General features: G+C 41.6%; 1 protein-coding gene across 1 annotated transcript; it reads left to right on the top strand.

Moving 5' to 3' along the window:
* The first annotated feature begins 831 nt into the window (after positions 1-831).
* Positions 832-15,274, top strand: TMCO5A (transmembrane and coiled-coil domains 5A). Its single transcript, XM_062206627.1, has 11 exons — positions 832-863; positions 1,817-1,966; positions 2,409-2,532; positions 2,895-2,945; positions 3,610-3,681; positions 6,461-6,517; positions 6,965-7,024; positions 7,832-7,896; positions 9,540-9,597; positions 11,303-11,343; positions 15,076-15,274. Exons 1-11 carry the CDS (start codon positions 832-834, stop codon positions 15,272-15,274), a joined length of 909 nt encoding a protein of 302 aa, XP_062062611.1.
* The last annotated feature ends 782 nt before the right edge of the window (positions 15,275-16,056 follow it).

Raw genomic sequence — 16,056 nt, forward strand, 5'->3', positions numbered from 1 at the left:
GCCATGCAGCCAGAGCCTCTGAACTCTGTACACAGGATGAGAAACCTGGCCACCCACCCACCCCCACTGTGACATGCTGCCCCACCCACCCTATGCCAACAGCAGAATCATGACCACTTGGAGGTTCTGAGATTCCATTGGATAGTTCCCGTGGAGAAAGACTAGACTCTTCAGAAGCTAACTGACTAGGGCAGGATCAGGAAGACACTACACACCAGAAGGGAGGTAGAGTTTGTAGAAGAATGGAGAAAAAGAGGAAACAAAGGGGCGGAGTGATAAACAAAGTCCTTGTTAATTTAGTTTTGCTCGGTTTTAAGACCTCTTTAATACAATGGATCTACCTATCTGGAAATTCTTCCAGCGGGAAGGGATTACTTTTCAGGGCAGTCATACACCTACATCCATGCCTCTGGGGCCTTAAGGAAAGTAATGGGGCCTAGTGCAAAAAGGGACCTAAGAACAGTTGATGATCTCTGTTTCTTCCTCCTGTCTTGTATTAATTTCCAAAGAGTTTTGTATTGGTAAACTTTCTCTGAATATATCAGGTGGAAGGTCACATATTGGACTGTCCAAGACTATCCTTGTATTCTTAACAAAGCACAATCTGATCATGGACAGAAGAATCACAAGGCTGGGTTTTGTCATGGCCAAAATGTTGGAGTGGAGGGAGGAACCTGTTAATTTGATTTCTGGTTTTAACGATTCTTCGCTACTTTGTGCTTCAAGAATACATCCATTTCCCTAAATCATTAGGTATCTCTCTGCTGGCATTTTAGGGAATCCACGATGGAAGAATGCAATGAAGATCAGCTAGATTTTGAGTAAGTAACCATGATTATGGAAAGCTGCATCCAGGGACCATGGTGTGGGGCATGTGTATTACTGACACATTCCTTCATCCTCCAGTCTTCCTCTCCCTTTCTACTACTATCCGTCACCCCTCCTGCACCCTTCACAAGCGTTCAATGCCCTTTTGAAGTGAAAGTTATTATAAATACCCCATCCAAGTCAGTCCTTCCAAGATAGGACTTTACTTTCCAATATCAGCCTTCATTCCTACCCAAAACAAAAGTCCTTTGCTCTGACTTCCTTACTCCCAGGTAATTAATTCAAACACAAACCAGTGAAGTAATTTACATGCAAGAAAAAGAAGTTTTGGGGGAGTTTCCCATATGCCAGGTATGCTTTTTAGACTTCCCTAGAGTTACCATAATTTCATTCAAATTTAATTCAAAAAAAGATGTTTGCTTCCTTAGACTCTATGCCTAGAGCATAACCATGTGTGCTCAGTGGAATAACTCTCACGGTAAAGCCTCAAACTTTGCATCAGGCAAGTGGAGAAGTGCTGAGGCAAGAAACGCTGGAATTCTACCAGGCTCGTGGAAACCTCTTGTGTTTCTCCATGAAGCCAAGCCCAGTCAGAAATAATATGCCCTGTCCCTAGATAAAAATGTTCAATGAAAGTATACTGCATGGGTAGGTTCTGTGAACAATTTATCTAAGAAAAGATTGTTAAGAAAACAATTCTCTCCAATGCAAGAAGCTATTCTAGGGAGCAAAACTTTTCATAAAACCTGAGCACTTTGGAGGGAAAACCTGGGAAAGATCTCCCTCACTGACTGAGTTGAGAACTACTGAAACAAATTACTGAGCATGATTAAAAACAAGATTTCTCAAGAATGAAAAAGAAAAGGTAGGCTCTCAGAAAAAAGCAAAGTTAATGAGCTGCATATTTTCTAGGTATTGCCTAAGATCCAATGGTTTTTGAGCTTAAGATAACTTTGACTCTTGTTCATTTTGGGGGCTGGTTCTGTAGGTCAGAGAAAATGGAAATCTTAAGATTGGCCCAGTCAAAGAAGAACATTATCAGTTTGAACATGGACCTTGAAAAGGATATGCAGAGAATAGATGAAGCAAATCAGGAACTGCTTCTCAAAATCCATGAGAAAGAAAGTGAGGTTCAGAGGTGAGTACACCGGCTCTAGGAAGGAAGCTCCAGTTCAAAAGCAGGAGCCACAGAGAAAAGATAAAAGCTCAGTTTCCTTCTAGAGACCTATATCTTGTGTTTCAGCAAACTTCTTAATTCTTCATCATTTCTCTTTGGCTCAAAGGCTGAAACACAGAAAATTCCAAGAAGATCTCTAAAGATTTCTAAAGGTCTCTAACAGACTGGACAATACTTACCTGAGTTGATAGAACACTGGGTTGCTTGATGTAGGACACAGGCAGATTTTATTTTTGGAGGTTTTAAAGTTACTCTGATTCTGTGGATCCAGGAAAGAAGGATTTCCAACGTGAGGTTCACATGTTGAAGTACCCTTGAAGTACCCTTACTATTGATATCTGTGTTTTATCAGTTCTGAAACTGCCAATCATGAGTCCTCATGGAGCATGCTTGTGTCATCCAGGCTGGAAAGTAAGATCACCCAGACTGGAGACTCGGCAGAAGATGAGGAGTGGGAGAAGGAGAACTGCACCACAATGGAAAGGGAAAGAGCCTTGCAGGAGCTGGAAGAAGAAACAGCCAGACTGGTAAGCAAGAAACTGGGAAGAGCTATTTAATAGATTTCACTTCTCATCCTGTCCCTCCACAACTGTCAAATAAGCTAGTCTCTTCTTTTTGAGTCATGACAGAATGTGTCCATGCAAGGAAGAGGAGGTATGGAGGGCAGGGTTTCTTTGGTAATGTTTAAAACTGGGAAGCCCCACAGGTGGGCATCTGTATCTCTTGTGAGTTTGTGTGCATATGTTGAGATCAAACCATAGGCGAATCCACATAACATTATGCAAGTAAGGTAGAGTTCTTAAAGGAAAATCTTGCTGGGATGAAGTGGACAACATTTGACTAAGAACAGATGATAGTGTCCAGACTTGCACTCTGTTTTTGTCCACAGGAAAGGAAGAACGAGACTCTGGTCCACAGCATAACAGAACTTCAAAGAAAGGTAGGGTGGGCCTCGTGTGTTCCTACAGTAGCCCAACTAACCAAAGAGGCAAGGGAGAGAAAGTGATCACAGAGGAAAAGCCACATGTCCAAGAGGCCTGTGCTTGGAGTGGGTCCTACTCTATGACCCATTTTCCTGGGGCTGAGGCTCATAACCTCAACGCCATGGATTTCCCTGCAGGCATAAGGTAAAAGAGTGCATGAGGTATTTAGTGATCCCATTGGTTCCTTTTCCAAACACAATAAAATGGATTCCAACAGACACTCTGTTGAAGTGATTGATGGGACTTTGGTGGTGAGAGGTTAATTTTTTCCCTGTCTGGACAGTTCCTTTACTTCAACCCCTCTTCAGAACACAGTGGACTTCCTATAATTAATCCACTCTCTGACCCATCCATGCAACCCCGAGTAACCCAGCACAAATTAGATGTTCAGGGAAGTACTCCTGCCTTGAGAGGGCTCTAGTCTGGTGGCCAATACTAGCGAGAAGATGGAGGTAGAACAGAAAATTTCCCACGCAGGGCACCAAGTACCACCAAGGGACCATCTCCTGGCAACTCTTCTCAATCCCGGTTCCTGATCCCCTACACACCATAGAATCTTTGCCTCCTATACTTTTCTTATTTAATGGATTTTTGAATGTATGTTTTTATCTGAAACTATAGCTTACAAGGAAATCTCAGAAGATAACCAAGAGTGAACAAAGCAATCTAGATGAAACCCCTGAAGAGTCAAAGGTACAGTCAAAAGCACTCTGCATGGGCTTGGACTACGTGGCCAGGAAACAACCTGCCAGGTTGGGAAGAATCACCAACATTGAAACAAAACTCTATGTAGTTTTCATCCAGGTCAGGCTTACACCTGAGCCAGTGGGTGCTAAACTCTTCTCTGCCATTGGTGAATAAGGAGTTTCACTCTGAAATAAAATTTTATTCTCTCTTCTATTAGGAAGAGTAGGTCACAGATGCATATTAGATTTGTGGTGATCAAAGTCCCTACTTTAAATCCTGGCCCCAGGACTTAATTTGGTGTGTAAAATTGGGCAATATCACCATTTCCTCCCAGCCACAGTGTGAGGATTAGATGAAATAGTGTATGAAAAATAATCTTTTCTCTTTTGGATAACTAAAACTTTGAAAAATCTCCTAATTGTAAAGTCATTATTTAAAAGTCTGGCTGAGGTATATATATGAATGAATAGAGGCAGAACTAGGATTTTTTACATCTACTGAGTGTGAGACAATTCAGACCTGTCACTGACTCCAGTCTGGGAAAGATTCATTCAAGTAGTAAATAGGAGTATTTAGTACCTCTACCTGCTAAGCATATCAAATGTACTTTGACACTCTGTGTTCCACAGTTACGGACCCAGGGTCATCCATATCCTGTCAGATCAAAAAAATAAGAATTGGAGACTTTATTGTAATTCAGAGAGTGGATAAAATTCTTTCTCAACCCTTTCTCCAGAATTACATCTTTGCCTTTGCCTTCCCTAACCTCTCCTGGCCTTCTAAAGCCTCCACTTTCCAGTGTATGATGCCTCTAAAGATTTGTATACACTGAAAATATAAATAGAAAATAAAGAGTGTGGAGAGCTACTTACCTAACTGCACCTGGCAAGTTTGGGGTTGATGACCACAAACAGGAAATCTAAAGCTATCAAGGAAGCTTGCTTGACTGTACTCTTTAGGAAACTTTTCTGGAAAGAAAGCAAAGGAACCTAATATATATATGTATATATATGTATATATATATACACACATATATATAAAAATATATTATCCATATATATATATATATATATCTCAGGAAGAAATTGTAGTTAAGTCTAGAAAAGGTTGTTAAGACCCTTTGCTACACTTGCCATATGACTGCAGTGGTCCAGAAAATAATTTTTCTCCCCAGGATATTTTCTTTTTTTTCAAAACACTTTTTTTCTGATGGTAAACCCAGCCATGAATGAGTAGTGGCACTTTAAGTCTGGCTTCCCAGCTATGTGAAGTGAGCTGAGCTGATAAAGTCCCAGCATTTCTCGGAATCATGGAAATTATTTTTGCTGGCAGCAGTCAGTCTAGGCTCAAAGAGTTATAGTACATTATTAACTCTTTGAACTACTCTATTTTGCCCATATGTTCTACAGAATTCTCAGGTGGTATCTCTAATTCTCAGAAATATATAGCACCACTTTTGCTTTAGGGTCCTCTTGTATGTTGGCAATCTTTTCACAGCCTAAAGCGGTGCCTGCTTCCACCACTTGTGATTCACACCATTGGCTTGAAACCATAGCTTTTAGCACATGTGGCTGGACCAGCCATGCATGTAATTTATGGGACAGGGGAGTAACTGTGTAGAGTCCAGATGTGAAATAGAGGTACCTGGATGAGAGTGGAAACAATAGAGCTTAAAATAGAAAGAAGGCTATTTATATCTGTTCCAGCTCCAGAGCATACCCCCAATGCTTCAATTCTTCTCAGCTACTATGGCTATTACCTTTTTTCAAGCCATCATAACCTCTCATCTGGACAACTTTAGGAGCCTCTTAACTAGTCTAGCTGCTTCTACCCTTACGCTCAGACAATCCATTTTCCATATACAGAAATGACTTTGCTTTAAAAACACAAATCAGAGTGTGTCTTTCTACTTCAACCCCTCTCCTGGCTTCTTATTATAATTGTAATAATGCTCTCTAGATGCTACATGTCCCTCCATAATCAAATCTCTGCCTACCTCTCACCTCCTCATCTCCCTCTGCCCAGTCTTCCCAGTGCAACAGTCACACCTCTTCTTCATGGTCATGGTCTTGGCTAGATACTTCTTGGTCTTGGAAGATACTTCCATTTAGCTAATATTTCTGCTTAAATTCCAGTTCAAGTATCATTTCATGAGCAAGGCTTTTGCCAGCCACCGACCACCACCTGTCACACTTGCCTTGCACACCACCACCACCATCACTGTCATTTTACTTCCCGCATGGCATAATCACGGGGACTCGTTTGTGACTTCCCACAATTAAGAATGTCAGCTCTCTGAGCACAGATGGGCTTACAGACAGGTTCACCCCTGTATCCTCAGTGCTATACTCTCCCTCCCCCTTCCTTCCAGTATAGTGGCTGATGCAGAATAATCTTTCACCAACTATTTAAGGAAAGAGGGAAGGAGGAATACAGGGAGGAAGAAAGGAATGAGCAAAAACCTTGGATTCTAACTGATCATCGAACAGGAAAAGCAAGAGTGAGATTTTCAAAGACTGATGTTGTTTTTGTGAGAAATGGCTACACAGAAGACAGAAGATAAAAATTTAAGGTTGGGGTGATGGTGGCACCAAATGAATGCTGTAGAAGAGCAGATTTGTAAAGCAGCTGCAAAATGCATAAAGTAGTTTAACTCCTCCCTCAAAAAGACGTCTGCTTGTGTGTCCTCATGCTCTTCAACAGCCACGAGATAGTCTTTGAGATAGCATTCCATTCCTGTGCAGGGTCACCTTGCTAAGTTTTGGGTCTCTTTCCTTTCTTATAGGTTAAGTTACAACAACTGGAAGCTTCCTGTGCAGATCAAGAGAAGGACCTGGTCAAGGTAACAACAGGAACCTCAATATTATTTCTCCCCAAGAAAGGGAAACTTGATTCTCAGTCAGCCAATCTAATGCATTCCTTAAATGATTGACTTATAATAAGGTTCCAGAACCAGGATCATTGTGGGGTTAGGGAGGAGATAAAGAAAAGCAAGATGTATATAATCCCTTAGGTTACCTTCTCTTTAACATTTAGTACAGTTGTTTTGTATGGTGTCCTCCACACAGTATTGTTCCTCTCCCAACTGCCCCCAAATAATTCCCATTTGGACTGTAAAATATGGCTTGCTTATCCTTAAAACAGGAGAGAGAGAGAAATATTAATTCATATGTCTAGCAAAAGCCATATTTAGAGCAATAAGAAGACCACATTTATGGTTTGGGATGCACAGGAAGGAATAAGTATAATGTTCTTATAGCAATTTACTGAGAGAAATTTGGGTCCCCAGGTGATGGAGGACTATGCATTTGTGGCCCAGCTCTGTGAAGACCAATCCCTCTGCATAAAGGTATATATTCTTGGTAAAAGCATAACAAAGGGCCTGTTAAGGTACAGAGGAAATGGAACCAAGATCTTTAAAAAAAAATACTGGCTAAAACAATTTTAACTCCTCCGGGTGGTACTGCAAAGAAACTTTAAAGTCATTAGCACTCCACTACTAATATCACTCTACTGTCCTTTAATAGACAGTTACTTCCCTGGTTTCCCAATCTCTGTGCTTTTAAATTAACAGTGAGCACTTCTGCTATTTGTAATCCCAATTACTCTGGTAATCTACCCAATGGGAGACATACTGAGAGAGCACAAGGGGTGGTGAGTGAACTCTATATATTTTAAAAGATTTATTTTTATTTACTTGAAAGACAGAGTTACACAGAGAAGTAGAGACAGAGACAGAGAGAGAGAGAGAGAGGAGTCTTCCATCTGCTGGTTCACTCCCCAAATGGCCACAATGGCTGGAGCTGAGATGATCCAAAGACAGGAGACAGGAGCTTCTTCTGGGTCTCCCACATGGGTGCAGGGGCCCAAGGACTTGGGCCATCTTCCACTGCTTTCCCAGGCCATAGCAGAGAGCTGGATCAGAAGAGGAGCAGCTGGAACTAGAACCAGTGTCCAGATGGGATGCCAGTGCTGCAGGCCAGAGCTTTAACCTGCTGTGCCACAGCACTGGCCCCGAGTGGTCTCTATTAACACAGAAAGATGGCTGTGGGATAATCAAACATTCATGGTGCATCATAATAAAAAGTATGTGTTGTGCTTAGAAAAATCACACAGCTTCTAAGTAGTAACTGTGCTTCCTTATTTCTCTTTGAAGAAGTACCAAGAAACTCTGAGGAAAATAGAAGAAGAACTAGAGACTCGGTTCCTTGAGAGAGAAGTGTGAGCTTTGGCAAACAAAGGAACATCCTGGTTTTAGTGGTAACTCCATCTCAGCCTGAGTCAGAGCAAACCTTTTTCAGACCAATTCCTTTCTGGAGTTGAACAAGCCCAGCATCACATAGGTGTTTCCCGCTGTTACTGATCCGGTTGAGTCTCCTTGACCACCCCAACTTCACAATTATAGTTTTTCTCCCAGCCTTCTGAAAAGACTTCAGAAACACATCTCCCCTTGTAATTCCATCACATTATCACATCAGTATTTGGGTTTATATTAAGAGCAGAAACAGGTACTTTAAAAAGAATCAGTGACCAGGCACATGATAAGGAGAGAATTCATTATACTTCATAGAAAGGCCCTAAAACTCATATGTTACTTCCCTCAAATGTATGGAAATTCAGCCACATGGGATAAGCATGAAATGAATCTATAGATACACACTGCAGCTACCAAATTAGGAAACTCAGAGCTTTACATCGTTTTAAACTATGAACATTAAAAGTAAAAAATGATAAATAAAGGAAAAGTCCTCCCCACAATACTCCCTAGGTTTGTCATGAGTCCAAATGGTGAGAAACCAAAACCAAAGCTTTACCATCATTACCTGATCCTCACTGTACCCAAATGGCCGCAATGGCTGGAGCTGAGCTGAGCTGATCCGAAGTCAGGAGCCAGGAGCTTCTTTCAGGTCTCCCACATGGGTGCAGGGGCCCATGGACTTAGACTGTCCTCTACTGCTTTCCCAGGTGCATTAGCAGGGAGCTAGATTAGAAATGGAGCAGCTGGGACTCAAACCAGCACCTATATGGGATGCTGGAGTTGCAGGCCAGGGTTTTAACCCACTGCACTACAGTGCTGGCCCCTGTATGTTAAATATTAAGCAGTATTTATATTTATTTAATATTTTAGAATCTTGAGATTAAGAACAAGAAACCAAATCTGCATTTATAGCCTCTAAATAAGCCTATCACAAACTGTGGCATAGAGCCAGGGTACTAGTGCTTGGAGATCTTTGCTACTGAAAGACACAAGTTTGTCAAGATCCTTACTGAGCATTAGGTTATGGCTTGACAGTTAAGCTAAAGTTCTAGAACAGGGTTGCCCAATAGAACTTCCTATGCTATTCAATAGGTACCTACTAACTACGTGTGACTAGTGAGACTAGAAAGATGGCTAGTGTGATTGAGGAACTGAAATTTTATTGTAAATACCTATTATACTTAATTTTTTTGAAAGAGTGAGACATAGAGAGACAGAGAAATCATCCACGCGCTAGCTTACTCCCCACATGGCCACAACAGCCAGGCTAAAACCAGGAGCCAGAAACTCCATCTGAGTCTCCCACATTTGTGGCAAGGATCAAAGTAATTGAGGCTTCCCAGGCACACTAGCAGGAAACTGGATCAGAGCAGCCAGACTCAAGCCAGCACTATGAGATGGGATGCTGGGTTGAAAGTGGTGGTTAAATCTATGACACCACAGTGCCAGGCATCGAATTTTTATTTTAAATAATGTAAATTTAAATAAATACATATAGCCAGTGAATATATTGGGCAGTGCTGCTCTTAGAACATAAAACTGTGTTCAAGTACACCATTTCTGAGTATACTTCATTCACCCTCTGTCTGGGTTCTTTTCCCCCTAGATCAAAAGTCTTGAGCATGAACTCTGCAAGAAAAGAATGTAGCAGCCAAAGTAATGAGGTAAGCACTGCATTCCCTCTTCAGCTTTCCTCAGTGCCACTGTGTTTCAAATGAGTTCCCAAAACTCTAAAGCTGCCACAACAAAACCAATCTTCCCATGTGTATTTTCTAAGAATAATACTAACTATAGTTAACCATTCCAACCCTGAACAAAGAAGATGCTAAGGAACAGCCCACTTCCTTCTTTTACAGACATAGAAGTGACAAATTCATTTAAAACTAGCCCAAGACCTAAGCTAAGTCAGAATGAAAGCAAGAAGGAACACACATGGAAGGCATATTCTATAGCAAGGAGGCTGGTGCCTGGCACAGACACCACTCCTCCCATCGCCCACAATCACAATCCTGATGATTCTAACCAGTCCCAAACCTTTCATAATACAGAGCACCAGGCATCAGTGACCATCTAATCAGAGTTGGCCTGTGTGATAAAACACAGGAAGCCATTGCTTTTACATGATATAATTTCAGTGTTCATATTTAACATCATGAAGTCATCAGTACACATGCAAAAGTCTGAGGAGATGGGACAGCTGAATAACAAGGCACTAGTCCTCTTAACCTGCAAGCAGATAGGGTTAAAAGATAACCCTTGTTAATCTTTAACTTTGTAATGTATATTTGCATATAATATATATTTGCTCTAGATCCAAAGTTGACAACAGAAATTTTATGTAGTCAAGGGAAGTGATCTTAATCATCTCAGACAAGAGAATTCATCTTCACTTAAAATCAAATGTTAACCAGTATCCATTATCCTGGGATCATCCAGAGGTTTGGATATATGTTAGACCCTGTCCAGCGTTATGTTTCCATTATTTTCAGAATGAAAGCAAGAAGGAACATTATTCTGAACAAGTCATTAAGGCCCCATGCTTGTATATTTCACTCAGCAATTAAAACTCCTAAAATTAACTGGAGGCATCTATCTGGAATCAAGACAGGCCTCCTTTTTCAGCCATCTATCCTTGGTAGCTCATCGAAGTATTCCTTCCAACCACCTAGCAGACAAAAAAGAATTGTCTTAATCAAGCTCATCAGAGTCCCACGATGGGTCAAAACCTCAGTGACATTTGAGCAACTTTACAGAGGGGCTGTCTGCACAGCTGGCTGTCTGGCACCGCATTTTATTCAACTCAAGTTGTGCAACTAAATTGTCATCTGGAAGGTTTCCAATTACAATAATTTCTGTGGCTCTAAAATGTGACCATAATTCCCCTTCCTTTTTATCTTACAAGGAAATTAGAAGGACAATGAAATACCAGAAAATATTTTAGAAGATGGATGCCACAGAAATCTGAGATTATCCTCGTCCTTTGATTTTTATAGCTTCTAAGACTTCTCCCTTAGGTTGTAATTCTGGCTTTTCATAGCCTATAAGCTTCTCTAGGGTCGTGGGCTGAGTAGAAGGCAGAAGGTAGAGTTCAAAGGGCAAAAACTGAAGAATTCAAGGACAGAGGTTCTGTACTGCTTCTGCCTCTTACTACTCACACAATTTAGTGTTCAGCATGTAAGAAGGTAATAGAATAACAATCAAAAACATAAAAATTTCCATCTTCACAAATTACACATGCTTAAGCACCTAAAAAGAATTATAAAGTGTTTTCTGAACATAACATTTACCTAATAGCTTACTAAATACTATTTGACAGAGATGATAGCTGAAAGAAATTGTTTTGACAAATGTCCTTTCTTCCTTTCCTAGTGCAATTCTATCAGAAAGAAGGCAATAGAGTTTTGTAAAAGGTAAGTAGAATATCTTGGAGTAAACTTCCTGGAAAACTGAGGGCTCTAGCTAGGCATTCTGGTAGAGAGCAAAATCCAGACATGTGCAACCTTATACAACCATCTCTCTCTCTCTCTGTCTCTCTCTCTCTCTCTCTCTCTCGCACACATACACAGGTTCAAGTCAGCAAACTTGTGTCACTGACTATACATTCTCAGTTCTAGTGTTAAATGACTTCCATAGTCCAAAGGCAACTCATAATCTCAGCTTTCCATTGTCAGAAGCCAATACCCTAGTAGCAATGAGAAGCAGAAATCTTATCACTTCAAAGAGAAGTGGCAAATTTCAAAAGGTTTCCTTTAACCACTGCAGTTAGCTTGAAGTATACACTTTCCCAGTAGCATCAGTAGATCTGAAATGGGCAGAGAACTGCTAGCTGCAAGAATATCGCTGCCTAACAGCACATAGAAGACAGAGAAGATGACTGTGCAAAGAGCACCTAACAGTATCCAGCACACAATAATTGTTCAAAAATACTTGTTAAACTGAAAAAAGAACTCAACATTCAAACACCTGAGTGGGTATTAGTCCTGAGGGAATCACTGCGATAGCAAAGTAAAATTAGTATTCATGAAACCCCCGCATGTTCAGGAAAAGGTCAAATTATGTTAAATATAACCTGTTTAAGAAGGCATAGAGAAACATATATTCAAAGTGGTATGAAATATGACTTAGAAAGTGTTCCATCAAAATGGTGAGGATGAAATCTTGGGTGCTTAAAGGTCAGCTCCAATTGTCTGGAAAACTTAGCAAAAAGAAACTACCCCTTCACACACGATAAATGAAGTACCACATATCTTCATATCCCTAACACAACGTTGTGAAACAACTAGCAGAATGGTCTTCAGAACTCCTAGGCTGCCGCCACTCTTACCCGTGAACATGCAGTGCCTGGCAATGATGGACTAACTATGCGGATGCCCAGGGAAAGGATTTTCTGCCTCATTGGGAGCTGAAGGGAGGGAACCTCACAAACCCAGTTCATCCTGTCAACCCCAGAGTCTTTCCCTTTGTTCTGCTCCAGTTATCCTGTGCAGCCCTGGTATACTGGGCAGCAACTCAAGAAACAAGAAAGCTAGCTTATTCCTGGGATTTTCCCCTGGGAATGTATATTATATATTCTATGTAAAAATAGTAGATGATATTAACTATACTTAATATAGATATTATAACCTGTTTTAGGGAAACTTGGAGGAAAGGGTTTATAAGAGGGTCTCTAACTATAATTCTGAACAAAATGCTGCACTGGTATGAATTCTGGGTCACTGTCACCAAGATCAACCCTAGGAAAACATTTGAGAAACTTGGTGGAGAAGGTGCGGCTGTTTTTGACTGCCGAGCAGGGGTGGGTAGTAAATTTCTCCTAAAGCAGGAGGCAGCCGAGCACAGCTAAGTACAGGAACTACAGGAAAGAAGCAATGAGGGCTGGTTCCTGAAAGTCATATGAAATCCACAGGGAATTCATAATTCATCAGTTGATGACAGTAAGACCACCAGAGGAAAGTCTGTAGAAATGTATAGAAAATAGTAAAGATAACATGAATGAAAGGAGAGAAATACCATGACCATGGACAGAAAACCTTTTATCACAATGATATAAATCATCTCCAAATGATTAGTGAATTCATTTCAATTCTAATCAAATCCCCCAAAAAGTTTTTTATGGAACTGAGTAAAAATGAGCCTAAATTATGCAGCACATGGAAGAGTAAAAGGTTAAAAATAACCTGGACAATTTCAAAGAAGACCAGGGAGTGGGCAACATGCTCCTCTAGAGATGAGGCCATACTAGGAAGCAATGTCAACAACAGTAATGTGCTATGGGCCCAGGAAAAGGAAAACTGACCACATAATAAAGCAAAGGGCAGCCGGCGCCGCGGCTCACTAGGCTAATCCTCTGCCTTGTGGCGCCGGCACACCGGGTTCTAGTCCCGGTCGGGGCACCGATCCTGTCCCGGTTGCCCCTCTTCCAGGCCAGCTCTCTGCTGTGTCCCGGGAGTGCAGTGGAGGATGGCCCAAGTGCTTGGGCCCTGCACCCCATGGGAGACCAGGAGAAGCACCTGGCTCCTGCCATCGGATCAGCGCGGTGCGCCGGCCGCAGCGCGCCTACCGCGGCGGCCATTGGAGGGTGAACCAACGGCAAAAAGGAAGACCTTTCTTTCTGTCTCTCTCTCACTGTCCACTCTGCCTGTCAAAAATTTAAAAATAAATTAATTAATTAAAAAAAATAAAGCAAAGGGCTCAGAAACAAAGCACTTAGACAACTTTGGTGTGTGGTGGCAATTGCATGTCAGATGCAAAAGGAAGAACTATTTAATCGAAAACAGCAGGAAAAAAATTTATTAGCCATAAAAGGAAAAAAATAAGATTAGTCACCATAAACAGTATAGAAAAAAAGCAATCCTGAATGTGTTAAAGCCTTACATGTCAAAAAAAAAATTTTTGAAACTGAATTATTTATCTATCCCCGCATAACAAATGACTCCAAAACTTAGTGGTTTCAAACAACAAACACTATCTGACAGTTTCTGTGATTCCTGGCCATAGTTTCTGTGGGTCAGGAATCCGTGATCCCCTAAGCCAAGTGGTTCTAGCTCAGGGTTTGTCCTGAGGTTGCAGTTACAACCTTGAGGGAAGTTGAAGTCATTTTGAGGCTTGGCTGAGGCCAGGGGTTCTATTTCAACAGTAACTTACACGGGTGGTAACGTCCTCTGGGAGCTGGCAGGAGGCCTCCGTTGCTCAGCATGCGGCCCTCTCCATAGGGCTGTGTGGGTGTCCTAAACATGACAGCTGACTTCCTCCAGAGGGCGAGGAGGAAGCTGCGAGGCCTTTACAGCGTAGTCTAGGAACCCACAGACAGTGCCTTCCGCATCTTCAGTAATTTGGAAGTGAGTCACTTGTTGCAATCCACACTCCAACGGAGGGGAAACCTCTTCAGAGAAAGAGTGACACAGAATTTGTGGCTACATCTGAAAACCACCAGCAACATTCAATAGAAAACATGAATAGCTTTCAGGCCTTGGAGTAGGGAATGGTTGTTCAAATAGGACACAGAAGACATGGGTTCTAATAAAAGAAGAGACATTGGCAAACTAGACATTTTCAAAATTGGAATTTTTTTAATCACTTCAGAGCAAATGAAAGTTACAAAGTTGGGGGAATATATAACAATACACACAACAGGAAATGATATCAAGAACTTATAAAGAACCCATATAAATCAGGAAAGAAAGCTCAAACTATCTGGAAGATAAATGGGCAAGAGGATACAGATAAGGCTAGTAAACCTGTAAACAAATGTTCGGCATCATTGTCCACCAAGGAAATGCAAACAAGGACAGCAAAGTGATATTACTTTATACCCAGTTCATCAGCAAAGTGTTGGAGAAGATGTGGTTCCCCAGAAACACCTACCTTGTTGGTGAGGGATAAATTCATGGAACCACTTTGGAAAATAATCTGCCACAACAAAACCAAAAGCAAGGGAACAAGACTATTTTAGATAGTGACAAGTCCTACAAAGAACATAAAAGAGTGACAGGGAGAGAATAACTGACAGGCCAGCACAGGGGTAGAGAATGCCTTCATAAAGGGACAACAATTAATGGGTAACATTTGAGTATCATTCAGGTATGACTATTGTAGTACAACTTTGGTAACCTCAAGCTGTTTTCTTGGCTTTCTCCTTTCAGAATTTTTCGCTACGTCTTTTTCACTATCCTATTTTTCATCAGACTGCTGGGCTACGTGTTTTTCCACTTAAGTTTTATAAATCCAGATCTCCTTGTCGACATCCTGCCCAAGATACTGAGCAGGGGCATCCTGTGGAAGCTACGCTGCTTCCTCTTCCCATCCCTCACACTTGAGACAGAGGACATGCTGCCTCACTGAGCCCGACAGACATCCGCGAGTGACAGAGGCCAGTGCGGATGGGAGACGGCGACTCCTGCGGAGTGAAGAGGTTGCCCTCAGCCTTCCCCTCTACCTTCCCTCTCCATGTCGCCTTTCCAAGACTAACCTTGCCCAGTAAAGAGTTCTGTCAATAGGTGTCTGTGCCTATGTGGATAAGCCAAACAGCACCTCAGAGTAAAACAACCATGTTTGAATTTACATAAATGCTAAGGAAAGTTAAGAGTTGATTGATTATTCCAGTTAATCCCAGAGATTTGAGACTGGATCCCTGAAATGCAGAAGACTGCTCACTTCTTACATGAGGTTTCACTTTTAGGCTGTAATTGACCTCAGCTTAATCTAATTTACATATGCATATATGCAGGTATGGGCATCCTCATAAAATACAAAGTCCATGACTTCAGGCAAAGCTGGATCCAGAAGCCTCAAAGCAATGTCCCTGGGGCTTTGACTCTTCCTTTCTCCTGGATGGCCATTCTCCTTTTAGTGGCAAGGTGGCTAAATCTCATACGACCAGATGTGCAACCACAGCAGAATGAAGCAGTCTTTCCCCATAGCTCCAGTGGTACAGCCTGGAGGAGGACATAAACTGATTTATCTAAGGTCAGCTGCCTGCCCCTGTCTCTCAATCAGCGTGGCCAAAGGGATGAGAGCACTCTTCAGTGGTCAAGTAGGAATTGTACATCCAACCCCTTGTTAAGGAACAGGGGAGGTACATGGATGTTTATTCCCCCAAGTCTTTCACCCCAAAGATATAAGAG

The sequence above is a fragment of the Lepus europaeus genome, chromosome 11 (assembly GCF_033115175.1).
Source record: "Lepus europaeus isolate LE1 chromosome 11, mLepTim1.pri, whole genome shotgun sequence".
NCBI classification, from domain to species: Eukaryota; Metazoa; Chordata; class Mammalia; order Lagomorpha; family Leporidae; genus Lepus; species Lepus europaeus.

Coding starts and splice junctions, on each gene's coding strand:
- TMCO5A (XM_062206627.1), top strand. CDS start 832: ATGATTATGGAAAGCTGCATCCAGGGACCATG. Junction 2,533..2,894: donor AAGAAGAAACAGCCAGACTG/GTAAGCAAGAAA, acceptor TTTTGTCCACAG/GAAAGGAAGAACGAGACTCT. Junction 3,682..6,460: donor AAACCCCTGAAGAGTCAAAG/GTACAGTCAAAA, acceptor CCTTTCTTATAG/GTTAAGTTACAACAACTGGA.